Source organism: Nicotiana attenuata, chromosome 11, assembly GCF_001879085.1.
Source record: "Nicotiana attenuata strain UT chromosome 11, NIATTr2, whole genome shotgun sequence".
In the NCBI taxonomy this organism is placed as follows: domain Eukaryota; kingdom Viridiplantae; phylum Streptophyta; class Magnoliopsida; order Solanales; family Solanaceae; genus Nicotiana; species Nicotiana attenuata.
Window position 1 is genome coordinate 36,586,337 of NC_031999.1, and position 14,498 is coordinate 36,600,834.

The 14,498-nt window shown below is 34.0% G+C and overlaps 1 protein-coding gene across 1 annotated transcript; it reads right to left on the reverse strand.

The window, feature by feature from the left end:
- Window positions 1,386–13,092, reverse strand: LOC109234355 (nuclear nucleic acid-binding protein C1D). The gene is made up of 6 exons (XM_019400316.1): window positions 12,720–13,092; window positions 12,560–12,615; window positions 11,914–11,968; window positions 9,698–9,778; window positions 9,379–9,621; window positions 1,386–1,868 (listed from the first exon to the last, which is right to left on the reverse strand). Exons 1-5 carry the CDS (start codon window positions 12,958–12,960, stop codon window positions 9,386–9,388), a joined length of 669 nt encoding a protein of 222 aa, XP_019255861.1. The 5' UTR covers window positions 12,961–13,092; the 3' UTR covers window positions 1,386–1,868; window positions 9,379–9,385.

Below are 14,498 nucleotides of genomic sequence, written 5' to 3' on the forward strand. Positions count from 1 at the left end.
GTGATGAAAAAGTGTGTAATGGGAATTTGGAGTACAAGCTCGGGTGGTATTTTATGTATTCTGCCTATCCTATTTCTAGTAGTTTAGGGGCATTGAACCAAAAGTCAAACGGAGGGTATTTGTTCTAGTTCCAATAGTTCAAGGATATTTTTGCCCTTTTCTATTAAAACAATTGCTTTCTAATACATCAAAGAAAGAAACTAAAACATAATGGCTCCCACAGGAAAAAGTATGGTTTATTGTCTGAGTTTTACTATATAGAAATGTCATAAAAGATTCTAGGGAAAAGGTCCAAATTTACCCTTATACTTTTGAATATTATCTACATTTAATCTTCGTTATACTATTCAGCTAAAGTTACCTCTACTGTTATACTGTCCGGCCAAATTGTATAGTGTTGTATAGTGTTAACTAGCAAAGCAATCGAAATCACTTGCATCAACGGTCATAGCATTTAATTACAATGAAGCTGGATAAGTATCATTAATTAAGAAAATGTATATATATTATGTATACACAGTGTAGTTAACAAAGCAGATTAGTGGTTTGAGTGCCAGCAAAAATTTTTATAGCATACTTATATATCATGAAGCCTTGGGCATAGGTGATTCATCCCTCTGTCTAAGTTTTGATGGATAAAGTTACCTAATATTTATGATGGTAGCATATACACGATGAAATAGTTAAGACGTGAACAAGTGACCCCATATCATTGTTAATATTTTAAAAATATTAACACGTTATATATGGCCTATTATCATGTCTTATTATTCGGGTTACTAATATGACTTATTCAGAAAACTGAAAAAGTATTGGTGATTAAAATAATGTATCAAGTATTGACAATTGAGTGTATAGTTTAAGAAAGTAGATTATTGGTCTTTGGGTGCCAAATAAAGAAACTAGATACGTACCATTTCACTTTGAACAACTTAGAACTAGCCAAATTATTATTTTTCTTATTGATAATTTTAATTCTATTCTTACATATTTTGTAATTTTTGGATCAAATTAATTTACATGTCTATAAATCACGTTATAAATTCAATTGCACTGTTTTACGTGTAAACATTTGTCTCTCTCTCCTGACGGGTAAAGATAGTACTGAGGGTTATAAAGATATATAACTTATATTAGGAGAATACAAAACTCGGAATTTGGCCAAGAGAAACCACACAAACATCCATCTTTTGAACGACAAACCAACTACTAGCTTATAGTCAATGAAAATTTTACTTACATATACTGACAATTTCAACATGTTACGAATATCAACTCCGTATTCGCCTTTTCAAAGACTCTTCTTCAGGTGACATTCTCTAACATAACCAGAGTATGCAGATAATATACACTGAAAGCAAGGGGGATTAGGGTCACCTTTATCATTGTTGAAGGATACAATCTGCATTTGATATGGTAAACAGGGTCTTTATAATGCATGACAAAATGTATTATACAAAATGCTTACCTTATATCCCAATTGCTTCATTGCTTGTAGTGCAAAAGGATCCATGGAAAACAAATGAAACTACAAAAGATATTTTCTAGTTTTTGCTGCACTATTGTACACAAAACTGCCAACTAACTGCTCCTGTTCTAATCTGTATATTTTCTTATATATTAAACAAACCTTACAGCAAACAAGGAACAACTTTGGATTCATAGCTAAAATACTGAAAGCATATTGTATTCTAGTTTAACTTGCATCAACAATCAGCGGAAAAAGTAGCACTTGCTGAAAAGCTCATAGACAATCTGAGCATCTCCTTCACAGGCTGAAACTCAGAAGAAGTTGCTTCAAGAGCACATCAACACTCGATCTGGTGCGCCCGTTGCATGGCTTCATTAGCAAAAGAGAATTTCCGCACCTGTACAATTTACACCATGATTAACCAAAAGCACGATAAGGCAAAAGCATGTCAGACATTTATTAGTAAGAAACATGTTTTGTATGACAGGTCTGTTCAGGTATAAGTTATGTTTCTTTGCAAGCTTTATGGGAAGCAGTTTACAGCTCAACTGAAGTAAAACAATTAATTCTGGCTGGTTATCATAAGACAATTGGGTATCACAAAATATGAAAATTAAATAAAATGAAACTACTGGAAGTTAACACATCAAAAACTAAGAATAGTTATAACAAAAGATAGACTTACAAAGCGTTAAAACATACTCCAACCAAAGTTATTTATTATCATCCAGGTTCTAATTGCATTTTTATAATTTTCTGAAAGCTTTTGACTAGCCAAAACTTTTTTGATAACCTTGGCGAGCCAAAACTTTGAAGAAGACTAAACAAACTTTTCTAATTCATCTTGTTTCGGCCAAAACTCAATCAGATCTGTAGACACATGAATTTTATGTTTGCTTTATGTAAAGACGTTTTGAACAGTAAGGGAGAGAAATGAAAGAAACAGCCGAGGGGGCATCTTCTTCGGCATCACAGGAAACTTCAAAGAACAGGAATTATTTTCGTTTCCACTAACTTTTGAACGTAAAGAAACTTAAGCTCTAGTTAATTAACGTATTCCTCCCCTATCCCTCCATTCCAGATTCATCAAACTCGTGATAATTCTTCCACTTTCTTTCCTCTCGCTTCCTTTCAATCTAGAACATCTAAGCAACCATCAAGTCGCTTTAGACCTCCTCTTTACCATATAATTCTCTAGCTACTCCACACGGCGGCAAAAAAACAAGTAAAGCAGTTTACTAGTGATTGAGAGTAGCCTACAACAACTATGCATCAGTCCCAAATAAGTTAGAGATTTGGCTATATGTATCCTCACTAAACATGTTCACCATTAAAGTTTATCTCACGCCAACATAATACAAAATAAAATAAAAATGAAAAGGATTAGAAGTTCTTCATATTTCCTACATAAGAATCTCCAAACAAGACTAAAGACTCCTAGAAAGCATTAGCGATTGAGAGTAGCCTACTCATGCTATTTGATATTTCATCATTAGCTAAGCCAAGATGCCTGAAACTTTGTGTTACTCAGCAAAAGTGAGCACCAACTTCCTCTCTTCATTTGCTCTAGTTCTTATTTGGCAAGCAGTGACATTGAGGGTTTTCCTAGAATAACATCCAGTATCCTTTTCTTTTATACAGAAAATAATATCCAATATCTAATTACTTGGTGCCACACTTTCAGACTTATCTGACTAATCTAGTAATCCATCCACATGTGATACTCATCCAGCTAACACATAGAAGGAACTCTGCACATATTGCCAACATTGGTATTCTACAAGTACCTTACAATCTAATTTTTGAACGAGGCGTAGTGAAGCCAACTTGTCCTCCTTCCTACCTCTTTGCACTTTTCATTTGCCACCAAGTTTCTTATCTAGTTCACCTGGCTATCGGCTGAACAGAGACTATCATTGATCCCTATATTAGTTTCTCTGTATGCCATAGTAGCTTCATTGTCCAGAACCTTAATGGCACTTTAGTGTTCGTGAACATTTCTATGAGACTTCGTTCCAGCATGTAAGAACTAATTTAACAAGTTTATATGAATTTCTACTGTCGAGTTTTTTATAATTCAGTATATATTTGCTTTTTAGGTTTGATCATTAGAAACAACTTTTAGCTAAAGGTTGATCATATAGGGTGTGTATATTTACTATAATCTTTAGAACTTTAGAGATGATTCAGCTTACATGCAATAAGACACACTCTTGCAGGTAGCAACATACATGTTTTAACTAACTTAATTCGGTACTACCAAGCACAGGTACCAATATCACTTATTGAGTGGCAAATACAGCAAGAAACTTGAAGTTGACAGAATAGCACTAAATGATACTACTCAAGATTTACTCGAAACAAACTGAGAAGTTGTATGGATGGAAATTTCTAATTTCTACTTTTTGTACCACTTTTTTGCAGAATTACCCTCTTTACATTAATAAAACTATTTCCCTAAAAGAAAATATGAAACTTTCATATATCCAAGGAAGTTGCAAAAATAAAATCAACAATCACCACGCGACTAGTTAAAGGTCTGATACATATTATCTGTGAGCTAATGAAATCTATTGAGTGAAATTGTAGACATATATTGGCACCAAAACTAAAATAAACCCTCTGTCCCAATTTGTTTGGTGATTTGATTGGACAAGTAGTTCATGTAAGAAACAAAGGGCAGTCTAGTGCACTAAGCTTCCGCTATATGTGGGGTTCGGGGAAGGACCGCACACCACAAGGGTCTATTGTACGCAGTCTTGCCCTACATTTCTGCAAGAGACTGTTTCCACGGCTCGAACTCGTGACATCATCGAAGTAAAGTATGCATAAATACAAAAGAATAGCCTTATTATTACCAAAGTACTTGTTTTCGTGCCCGATGGGATCCACAAGAAAGCATTAAATAGATTCAAAATATATAAAGGTATAAATCTATCGAACGGACAAAACAGGAAAGATTTTCAATCAAATTAGGAAGGAAGGAGCAGTGCTTAATAAGTAATTGTCATGTCAGTACCTTGGGTCTAAAAGCTGCTTTGTTAATGTGTTTGGATCACATGTCTGTTCTTATTATAGCATAATTACAAAATAATAATGCTGATCTTAATTTTGGGACATTTTGCATTTCCTATGCTTGTTTTAGCTGGCAGGAGGTTTGCCTTACACAAGCAAAACCTCAATAGGAGGGGGCTAGTGCTATGCAGCAGATGCTATTTGTGCAATTTCACTGCAGAAAATCCTTCACTACAGTACAATGAGAGATATTTGGAACATGTTTTGTGCCTCTGGAGTCCAACATGTAATGTCTCAAACAGCAAAAACTTCTTTTGCTTGGACAGATCAACAAAAAGACTGGCAAATCATTATTGCTGGTGATTTTCCGAGGCATTATGGAAGGAAAGAAACCTGAGGCACTTCGAAGGAGAATTCACCACCAAGCCCAAACTCAGAACAAAATGTCTCATGGACCTTTTTGTTAAAGCAAATTGAACACTGTAAATAATGTAAGATGTTTTCTGATTTTGTTTGCTCCTCATTTTATATAGGAGCTACAACAGCTTTTTGTATGCTTTGCATCCCCTAGCTGCTTTCACTAATAAAACCACAATTACTTCATAAGGAAAAAAAGGACGTGGTAGAAGTGATCCATCCAAGATTACATAGTTGTACCCAACTACCCATCCAATTCTTCAGATCTACTAGTGCTCTAAATGTTTATTTAATATTGAGAATTTTTTTCCAATTATCTACCAATTATAGATCTTAAGGGTGCTAGGTATAATAAATTACAGACCCTAGCATTACTTATCTCATTGATTATCATTCCATGACTGGAAATCATGGAAGTCTAACCTCTGATTGAATTGCTTCACAATCAAAACACTTCAGATAACAATCAGGATGTGTCCTTCAATTTAAATACCCACGGTACCGACAGTGTTATTTTTCACATGACTGGCAGGGAGGGATACGATTTTTACCGAACCGTACCAAATAAATTTACGAAAAAATATATTTATATATTAAAGTTTAAAAATAATAAAGCATTAAATTTTTCCTCGAGCCTTGGAATTATGAAAATGGTTACAAGCCAGCAAGTAATTAAACTCAAAATCCTAATTTCCAAACCTATACTTCTTTAATTGAAACAAATTTTTTCCAGCATATTCACTAGCACCACACAACGTGTTCTAGCGATTTTGAGTAGCAAACTACAATGTATTGAATATGTTTCCTTTCGTATGATTTAAATTTATATTTTAAAATATTTAATCTTCTATAGACTTTATTCTTGAGTCCCAACTTGCTTAATATCTTTCCACTCGTGTGATTTATATTTCCTTTGTCTTTGCTTAGTTTCTTTTGCGTTGCTGTAGAATAGTTGTTGGATCTATACTCTGGCCATCTTTCATGTTTTCTTAATTCATCACCCTTTAAATAGTAAAAATGTCTATAGAGTTTTGCTAAGTCCTATAAAAGTAGGAATGTTATTGCATTCTGCTTCTACTAGTGATTTTTAAATGACATTTAAAAAAATACCGAAAATTAACCGAACTGTACTGATACCAAAGAGAAACCGACATGATTGGTATGGTTTCTAAATGTCTAATTTTGGTTATACATAATAGAATAACCGAAAAATTGGTATGGTACAAATTTTATAAAATAACTGGCCGAACCGAACCATTGACATCCCTACAAGTCAGTTGGAGTTTTATGTGGAAGAGTACGGGTGAAGACCTGAATCACCACCCTCCACATTGTAAGTAGTTGACTATGGAGATTGTTTGGACTATAATGAGCGATGCCACGAACTCTCAAGGAGGTATCGTTTCAGTTGAACCTTTAGATGAGGAAGTGGGCCTTTAGAAGATGGAAAAGAAGGCGTCGGGAATGGGATGTTGCTCTAATAACACTTTTGTGAGTTTGTATGAAAAGAGAGAAATAGGAAAAAAATTAAAGGAATAAAGAATGATTATTCCTTATTTCACTTTTAAGCGCATTCATGAAGTTCCAATGTGATAGAGAATTGGGTGTCTTTTGTAGAGAATCGCTCTTTTCTTTTTAGATTCTCTATTTCTTTTAGATTTTGCAAATCACAATTCTTGTGGTCCGCATTTCCCCGGACCCCACTCATAGCGCAAACTTAGTGCATGAAGCTGCCCTTATAAAGAAATTCATGACTTATCTTAGATTGATATTTCCTTTTTTTTTACTCCTAACCCCTTTTTTCCTTTCTCATTTTTCTTTTTGGCTGTTGCTCTTCAGTATCTTTGGGAAGGAAACTTATTTTATTACAAGGATCTATAAACACCAAACCAAGTGGAAGATGGTAAGCGCCATGGTCCCTATCAATATTTCTGGATTGCATTTCTTAATTAATAAGATGAATGTGACAAAGAACAAAGCAGTAGAGGTTTCATCGCCAATATCTAAATTAGAGCCTCTGATAAATCATACAAATCCAATCTCACCATAACCTTTTCACAAGTTTCTAAAAGATGCTGCTACAGGTTAAAGCTATTGCTTTCTAATCCCTTGATGAGAAGTAGATCACAAGACAAAAGGAATCTCTTTGGCCATAATATTTTACTGACGATTGTATAATAACCTCAGAAATCATTTATTGTTTCGTTCTGGCAGAGTAGAAGAAGTTTATATGTACATCAACCAACTGCACTCTAAATTTCCTTTTGGGAATGGACTTGATTCACTACGAGGTTAGTTGAGGGTAGCAGCACACTGGTAATTGGATCCACATCTCCTCGAAGAATCTACTCCCTCTTCATGATGTAACTACACATGAGAGGTTAAGTGTGTGCTACCAGTAAACAAGATCCTCGGTAAACATTGAAAATTTGCTTAAAGATAGAAAAAGAGATAGCCTCAGTCACAACTCCACAGGGAATTGAGAAAATAGAAAAAGAGAGAACCTCCATCACAAACTCTACAGGGAATTGCGCTATAACATAGCATGCCACTATCTTCTTGTCCTTTCATCTGTTTTCCTGTTTCTCATCCAAAGGACAGAACTCATATTTTTAGCTAGGCAAAAATGGGACCATGTAAAATCTAGGTTCTGGTAAACTGTCAAAACTATAAAAAGAGAGTGAAAAAATAAAGCTCATGTGAAATGACGTTCTTCAACCTGAATGACTGAAGCTGAATTGATTTCAGCTACAAAATTCAGATGGAAGTAATTGAAGCCGTGGAATGCAACGGTGAGTTGGTGATGAGGATTTTGTTCGAAATATCAGGGAGCGAGGTCCACAAAAGCAGTAAGCAAGGATGGATTTCCAGGCAAGTGCTGGGATTACATAATAATACTCGTCTTTTTTTCTGATAAGTATGTGATATGATTTTCTTTAGGAAATGAAGGTCCGAATGTAATACGCTTCTGTGAAAGTTCATCCAAGTAAGATCACTAGGGATTGATTCCTTAGATCAGACTTTAAAAGAGATTTGCACCAAAGTAAGAAAGAACTAAGAAGGAAATCCAAACTCCTAGCGACTAGAGCGACAAGAACACATTGAAATGGATGATTCTACCATAGTATAATAACTTTTTAAAATTCAAAACTGATTGCGCTTCTATCATAAATTTTGATCCATCTCATCTAACTATATGCTAATAGACATAGCATTCGCACTAGAATAAGAAAGAAGGGAATATGAGTTCTCTCTCTCTCTTTCTTCATCAAAAAAAAAAAAAAAGAAAAGAAAAGGAGGGAATATGACTGCCCTTGAGATAAGAGCATTTTAAAAACACTTTAAACTAGATGACTCACCCATAGTAAAACAATTTTTAAAGATTAAAACTGACGGCAGTTCAATTACAAATTTTGGTCATTATCATATCTTGCTACATACTTATCAAAAATCCATAAATTTGCAAAAGAATACTTGTTCAATACCCCACGGTCCTCGAAAAGAAAAGGTCAACAGAATGTACTAACAGATGGTTGTACTTTCTTAATCCGAAAACAGTGGTTCAACGGGTATGACAGAGCTATTACATTAAGTAAAGGTGAACAACCAAAGAAATGCCATTCTCCTGATTAAAAGGGTTCAACCAAGCTAATCAATCAACATGTGATATAATTTGCTAGCGACATGCTATGGACCATTTTCTAGGCACAAATTTTAACCTTATACTGGTTTATCTTTCTTGAACCTCCAGCTTCATCTCTCTTCTCAAACTTCAATTCTGTTATTCCATATTTTAAAAAAACAACTAGATGCGCAGATTTTCAGGAAATACAACACATAAGTCAGAAATGAAGCCTTCACAAGTAAGATTTATTAACTAAGAGTATTAAATCGAGTTGTTCCGTACAAGATGTTCGGGCACAATAACACAAAAGTACAGTTCACAGCTCCTGAAGAAAGTTGAGCAACTCAAGATATGTATCTATACATTGTAAATGTACATCTTTAACATGATCCAAAAAGCAAACAAATATAAGCATTTGTATTTCAGAACATACGCTGCACATTCTTTGCTCTCAAAACGCGTGCTGTTCATTTCTTTCCATACAAGTAAAAGATCAAGCCTTACTAATAGAGTTGAAGTATATAAATGTCCTTAGTATCTCCATTATTTGAACGAGGCACTAAAGTTGGTGCACATGAAGCTCAATCAGAATATATACATTTGTTTACATGTGGAAAATATATATATTTTCTCATCTATCTACAGAATTCCACAAAATAATAGATAGATTTGAATAACTGTATCCCGCCCCCACACAACAAAAGAAGCATCTTATATCTATCCACTTGGAATCAAAAAAAGATCACGAAATCTTTTGAGAAGATAAATTAACATGCCAGCAGTGCAGCTACCAAGACCCATAAAATAGAGACACAGAATGTAAACTGGAAGAGATGAGTTCAAAATCTACCAGAAAATCAGCTCATAGGTAGATCTTCGTCATCACCCTTAGGAAGTTGTAAAGGTCCCTTAAAGCCACTCTCGTTTTCACCAAGAAGCTCACGGGCAGCTTTCTCAAGAAACTCCTGGGCAGCAGTTCTAACAGATTGCTGCTCAGGGGACTGATACTTCCTCTTCTTATGAACAACTCTTTCCAAATACTTAATCCTAGTCCCCTCGCCTTTACTGATCTCTCTCATGTGTTTTCTCTGCTCTGCAAGACAGGCTTGTTTTAAAACAAAACAAATGTGATGTAACTTACACACATTTGGAAGTAGTTAAGCAGCTACCCGGTGTAAGATCAGGCAAAGAATGCTCGATAAAGCGAGTTGCAGCTTGCGGATTTATGGTAGCTGATGGTCGCAATGGCGCTAACAGGACAAATAGAGAATAGTCAATGTCATTAAAATGTCATATGGAAACCAAGCAAGGGTTCTAAATACCATACCTTTTACACTAACTATTATATGCTGAACAAACAGAAATCATTTCAAGCTCTACTCTAGCACCAGTTCTTCAAAATCAAGATGATCAATAAATTCTTTTTATTGGTCAGAAACAATAGTATTAAATTAGGGGACACTGTACTTTATATTTTTCATAGCATGTCTGACGAGTTAATTACAACTCAGGTCACAGGACTAATGAAAATGTTTATGAAAGTCACTTTACTTTATTTTGTAAATGAAAAGTTACTCTATTTTGCTCATTGTAACTGAAAAGTCACTTTACTTTGTTTTGCAACTAAAAAGTCACTCTATTTTGCACATTATAACCGAAAAGTCATTTTGTACTTTCAGAGGACTTTTCCAGTTGCCTTTTGCTAATGTGACATTTTTCTTTTCAACCTAACCATTTAAAAAATTAAAAGCATCCATTAAAACCATCTACCAACCCACTTCATGACTCGACCCCTTAGACCTTTCTCTTTTTCCTTTTAAGAAAAACATAACAAAAGCCACACTCAATTAAAACAAAGAGGTGCAAACATATGCATCTGAAACACCTCCCCGGTGTGTTGCTTTATCGAATCATTTGGTTGGTAGATTTATAGAATTCTTTAGCTGCTTACCCAAATATGTAATTTGTAGAGCCTCTAGTTGGAATGAAATGAGTGCAGCTGATTCCAGATAGAGGCATAGTTGATTGGTATATATTGATATGCATGTATATATTCGAAAATAGCCGGAGGCTTCACACGAACAAAACAGAAAAGATGACAGAACCAAGCAGCAGCATGTCTGGTCTATTATATAAATCAGCCCACACTAAGTATATCTCATTTATCAAATCCTTTTTGAATTAGCTATCTTTTTATAGATATATAGAGATATAGCCTAGAAACAAATGCTAATTGCCTGCACCACTTTGTTTAATGTAATTTTGTTTCTTTTATGTTTTTCTTATAAGAAAAAAGAGAAGATCTTGAGGGTTGGATCATGGAGTAGGTTGGTAAATAGTTTTAATAGATGATTTTTTTTAGATGGTTGGATTGAAAGAAAAATGCCAAATCAACAAAGCGCAACTAGAAATGTCCCCTGGAAGCATAAAGTGATTTTTCAGTTACAATGAGCAAAATACCGTGACTTTTTAGTTACAATGGGCAAAATAGAGTGACTTTCAGTTAGGGGTGTTCATAAAAACCCGAAAAACCGAACCAAACCGAAAACCAAACCAACCCGACCAAAAAAACCGATACTTTTTGGTTTGGTTTGGTTTTGGTTTTGAATTTTATAAACCGATCAAATTTGGTTTGGTTTTGGTTTTAATCAGAAAAAAACCGAACCAAACCGACCATAGGAATAGCTATTTCAAATTTATTATTACACCTATATATATGTATATTGTTATACAAAGTTTCAAAAAAATTATGGTAAATGTTAATAGTTTCCACTTTTAATATAGTTCTTTACCTTTACATTCTAGTTTGATTGGTAGTTTCCTTTTGTTTAGTGTAAGAATCCATTTCGTGTTAAAAATAACATAATTTTAATTGAGTCCTTAAATTATTCATCACTATTTGATTCAATTATCATCAATATATCTTGGTAAATAATAGATTTCTCAAAGGGCAATTGATTTGATAGTGTTACATTGAAAATGTGGTCGCGGGAATATGTGTTTGGTAGTGTATATCTTATATTTAAGAAAAAACCGATAAATAACCGAAAAAACCGAAAAACCGACATAAACCGAATCGAGAAAAACCGACTTAATTGGTTTGGTTTGGTTCTAATATTTGAAAAACCGACTTACTTGGTTTGATTTCTTTTAAGGGAAAACCGATCCAAACCGAACAATGAACACCCCTACTTTCAGTTATAAAACAGAGTAAAATGACTTTTCAATGTGCAAAATAGAGTAACTTTTCAGTTACCAAAGTAAAGTAACTATCTAAAATAATTTTCACTAGTTCAGTGACTTCCTGACAAATCAACTCCCTTTCTGACACCACTTCCTTTTCTGTTCCATAACCACCCAATTTTATGGAAAGATTCAAATTTACCTTTATTCAAGTCCATGCATTGCTGCAGTTTCTCTTGGTACAAGCTCAAACGTTCCTATATTAATGAAAAGAACAAAGAAAGAATAGAGGAATGTCAGACATTAAATTTGGACTTTCACCAAATCAACCAATTAATCAGAATCTCTAACAAAGAAATTTAGCTTAAACTTAAACCATCACTGCCAAAACAGGTATCTATCCACTAAAGGGACTTAAAAAATAGAAAAAGGAGTACACCTTTCATAAAAAATTTACAAACAACCAAAATTAATAGAAAATGTTAACCAGGATATCAGTTCAGAACACAAAAAAGAGAAAATAAAGCAATACTTAACTATTCAAAAGCCTAAAAATGGTTTAAGGACAAAGAAGAAAAAGGAAAAATAACCATTACTTATACTTCCAAGTCTCAAGCACAGAACTTAACTTAACTAGCCACCCACACAATAAAATAACCGGCGGATGTATTATATCTGTATAATTAGTGTATAATTTATGTATAGTGGTATATTTGGGCGAGCGGCCAAATGTGTAACTTCCCCAAAAATAAAAAAGCAACCCCAGCCCCTCAAAAATGAATCTTGAAAAAGGAAACAGAACACCATAGAATAGCAATAAGACAAAATATCAAAGAAAGAACACATACAAACTCTAATTTGACAGGGTGATCATCTGGGTTCAGCCCTTTACATCTAAGCCTCACTGTAACCAATTCCAAAACAAACAAAAAAAACCAAGTGAATAAATTCACATATAAAAAATACCCAAATTCTCAAAATTCAGAATTAGTAATTAAATATTAGTACATGCAAAGAGAGTTGTAGTGACTTTAGCTAACAAAAGCAAAGATTGAGCCTTTGGAAGATGATCCATTTCGATAAAAACATCAGCATCATAAAGAGACAAGAATTCCCCTAAATTACTACTTAATTCCTCCATATTTTTTGAGGTTCTCTTCACTGCTTCCATAACTGAATCTGGGATTTTCCTACTATTACTACTACTACTACTACTACTACCAATCTCTTTCTCTACTGCTCGTTCCATCTCTCTTGAACTTTTTGCTGAAAATTGTACAAAGAGAGGTTTTGGAGGAGCTCGTGTGGTACTGTGACTTTTCTGTCTGGGAAATCTAAGGTTTAACAATCAAAGGCCGTTTGGGAGCTCTTCAATAATAAATGGGCCAATGATCCCTAAACTTTCGAGGCAATTTGCACAAATAGCCATTTTTTGGACCCCTATTTAAAGAATAATCGAAATTTACCAAGTTAATAAAATTTGGCAGTTGAGACTCGTGGGTCTAAAATATATTAAACTTAAAAGCACACTGGTTTGAACTTTGAAGTTGGAGACAGTCAAGCTTAACTTCAGACCCAATATTGCCTGAACAATTCAAACTTAAGACATTACTATCTGAGCAGTTCAAACTTAAGATATTTGTATTTGAAGTTAGACTAGGCAATCTTAATTTAACCCCATAATCTGAAATTTAAAAAACTTCACTCTAAAGTTTGAAGTTGTAAACTATCCAAACCTAACTTTCATTGAATTAGCATTCAACTGCTTTCTAACAATCATATTTTTCATTTTCTAAAAGTAAAATTCACTCACTCATTATGTTATAGTTTAATCAATTTTGACGCTTGGAAAATGCATAAATACTCTCTTGGACTTGAACCAAATTACCAATTACACACTTAATCTTAGTGAAGGTCTTACTGCCCCTTGAATTGTTCTGGAGTGGAATAAGTAGTCCCTTGAGTGATGATGTAGCATAGAGAGCGTGCTCACTTTCTTGAAAGCATGTAATAATAATTAATATGCACAAATGTAATCTTTTAGTTAGTTTTCACTATTAATTATACTTAATTAATTATTATTATTGTTATAACTTGATCTATTTTATCATTCCTTTTTTGAAAAAAAAAATCAATTAACAACTCCTCCTAATTAACTTGGAGAGACAACAGGTACAGGAGTAGGGTCCGGGATAGTAGTGGAGAGTGGAGGGAGGATTGTCAGTTCTTTTAGGTTTGTGAGACTTGATTTTTGTGGATGACATTGAATTTGCCTTATATTTTGGAGTGGATTGACTTGTTTCGTTATAGTAACATAAATTTGGAGTAGAGAAATTAGAGAAAATTAGGGTTTTGGATGAAGGAGGTGACTAAAAGGAGAAGAGAGAGGATATGAATTTATAAAAAAGAGAGACAATGAGTTCTTATATGGCATAAAGTTTTGAACGGATTGGGACTCCTTAACGAAAGGATTTTGATTCCATTTAAATTTGAAAGTCATATTTTTCGATATTTGACTCCATCTTTGATATGGAAACTGAGAATTTTATTTCATTTTTCCTAATTTTTATGACTCGAGTATTTGGAAAATTTGTGTCGATTTTTTAGGTTCAAATTTGCAACAGTTTAACACACAATTTGGATTTCAAAATAGTTTGAGATGGAGGCACATACCTGATGCAATAAGGACCAAGGCCCGATGCTGCTTTCTTTGCCTTCCAATCGAGGGAATGAGACAATAAGGGTAATAATCAGACATTAGTAATTCTTAGATTTCTCATGCTAGCA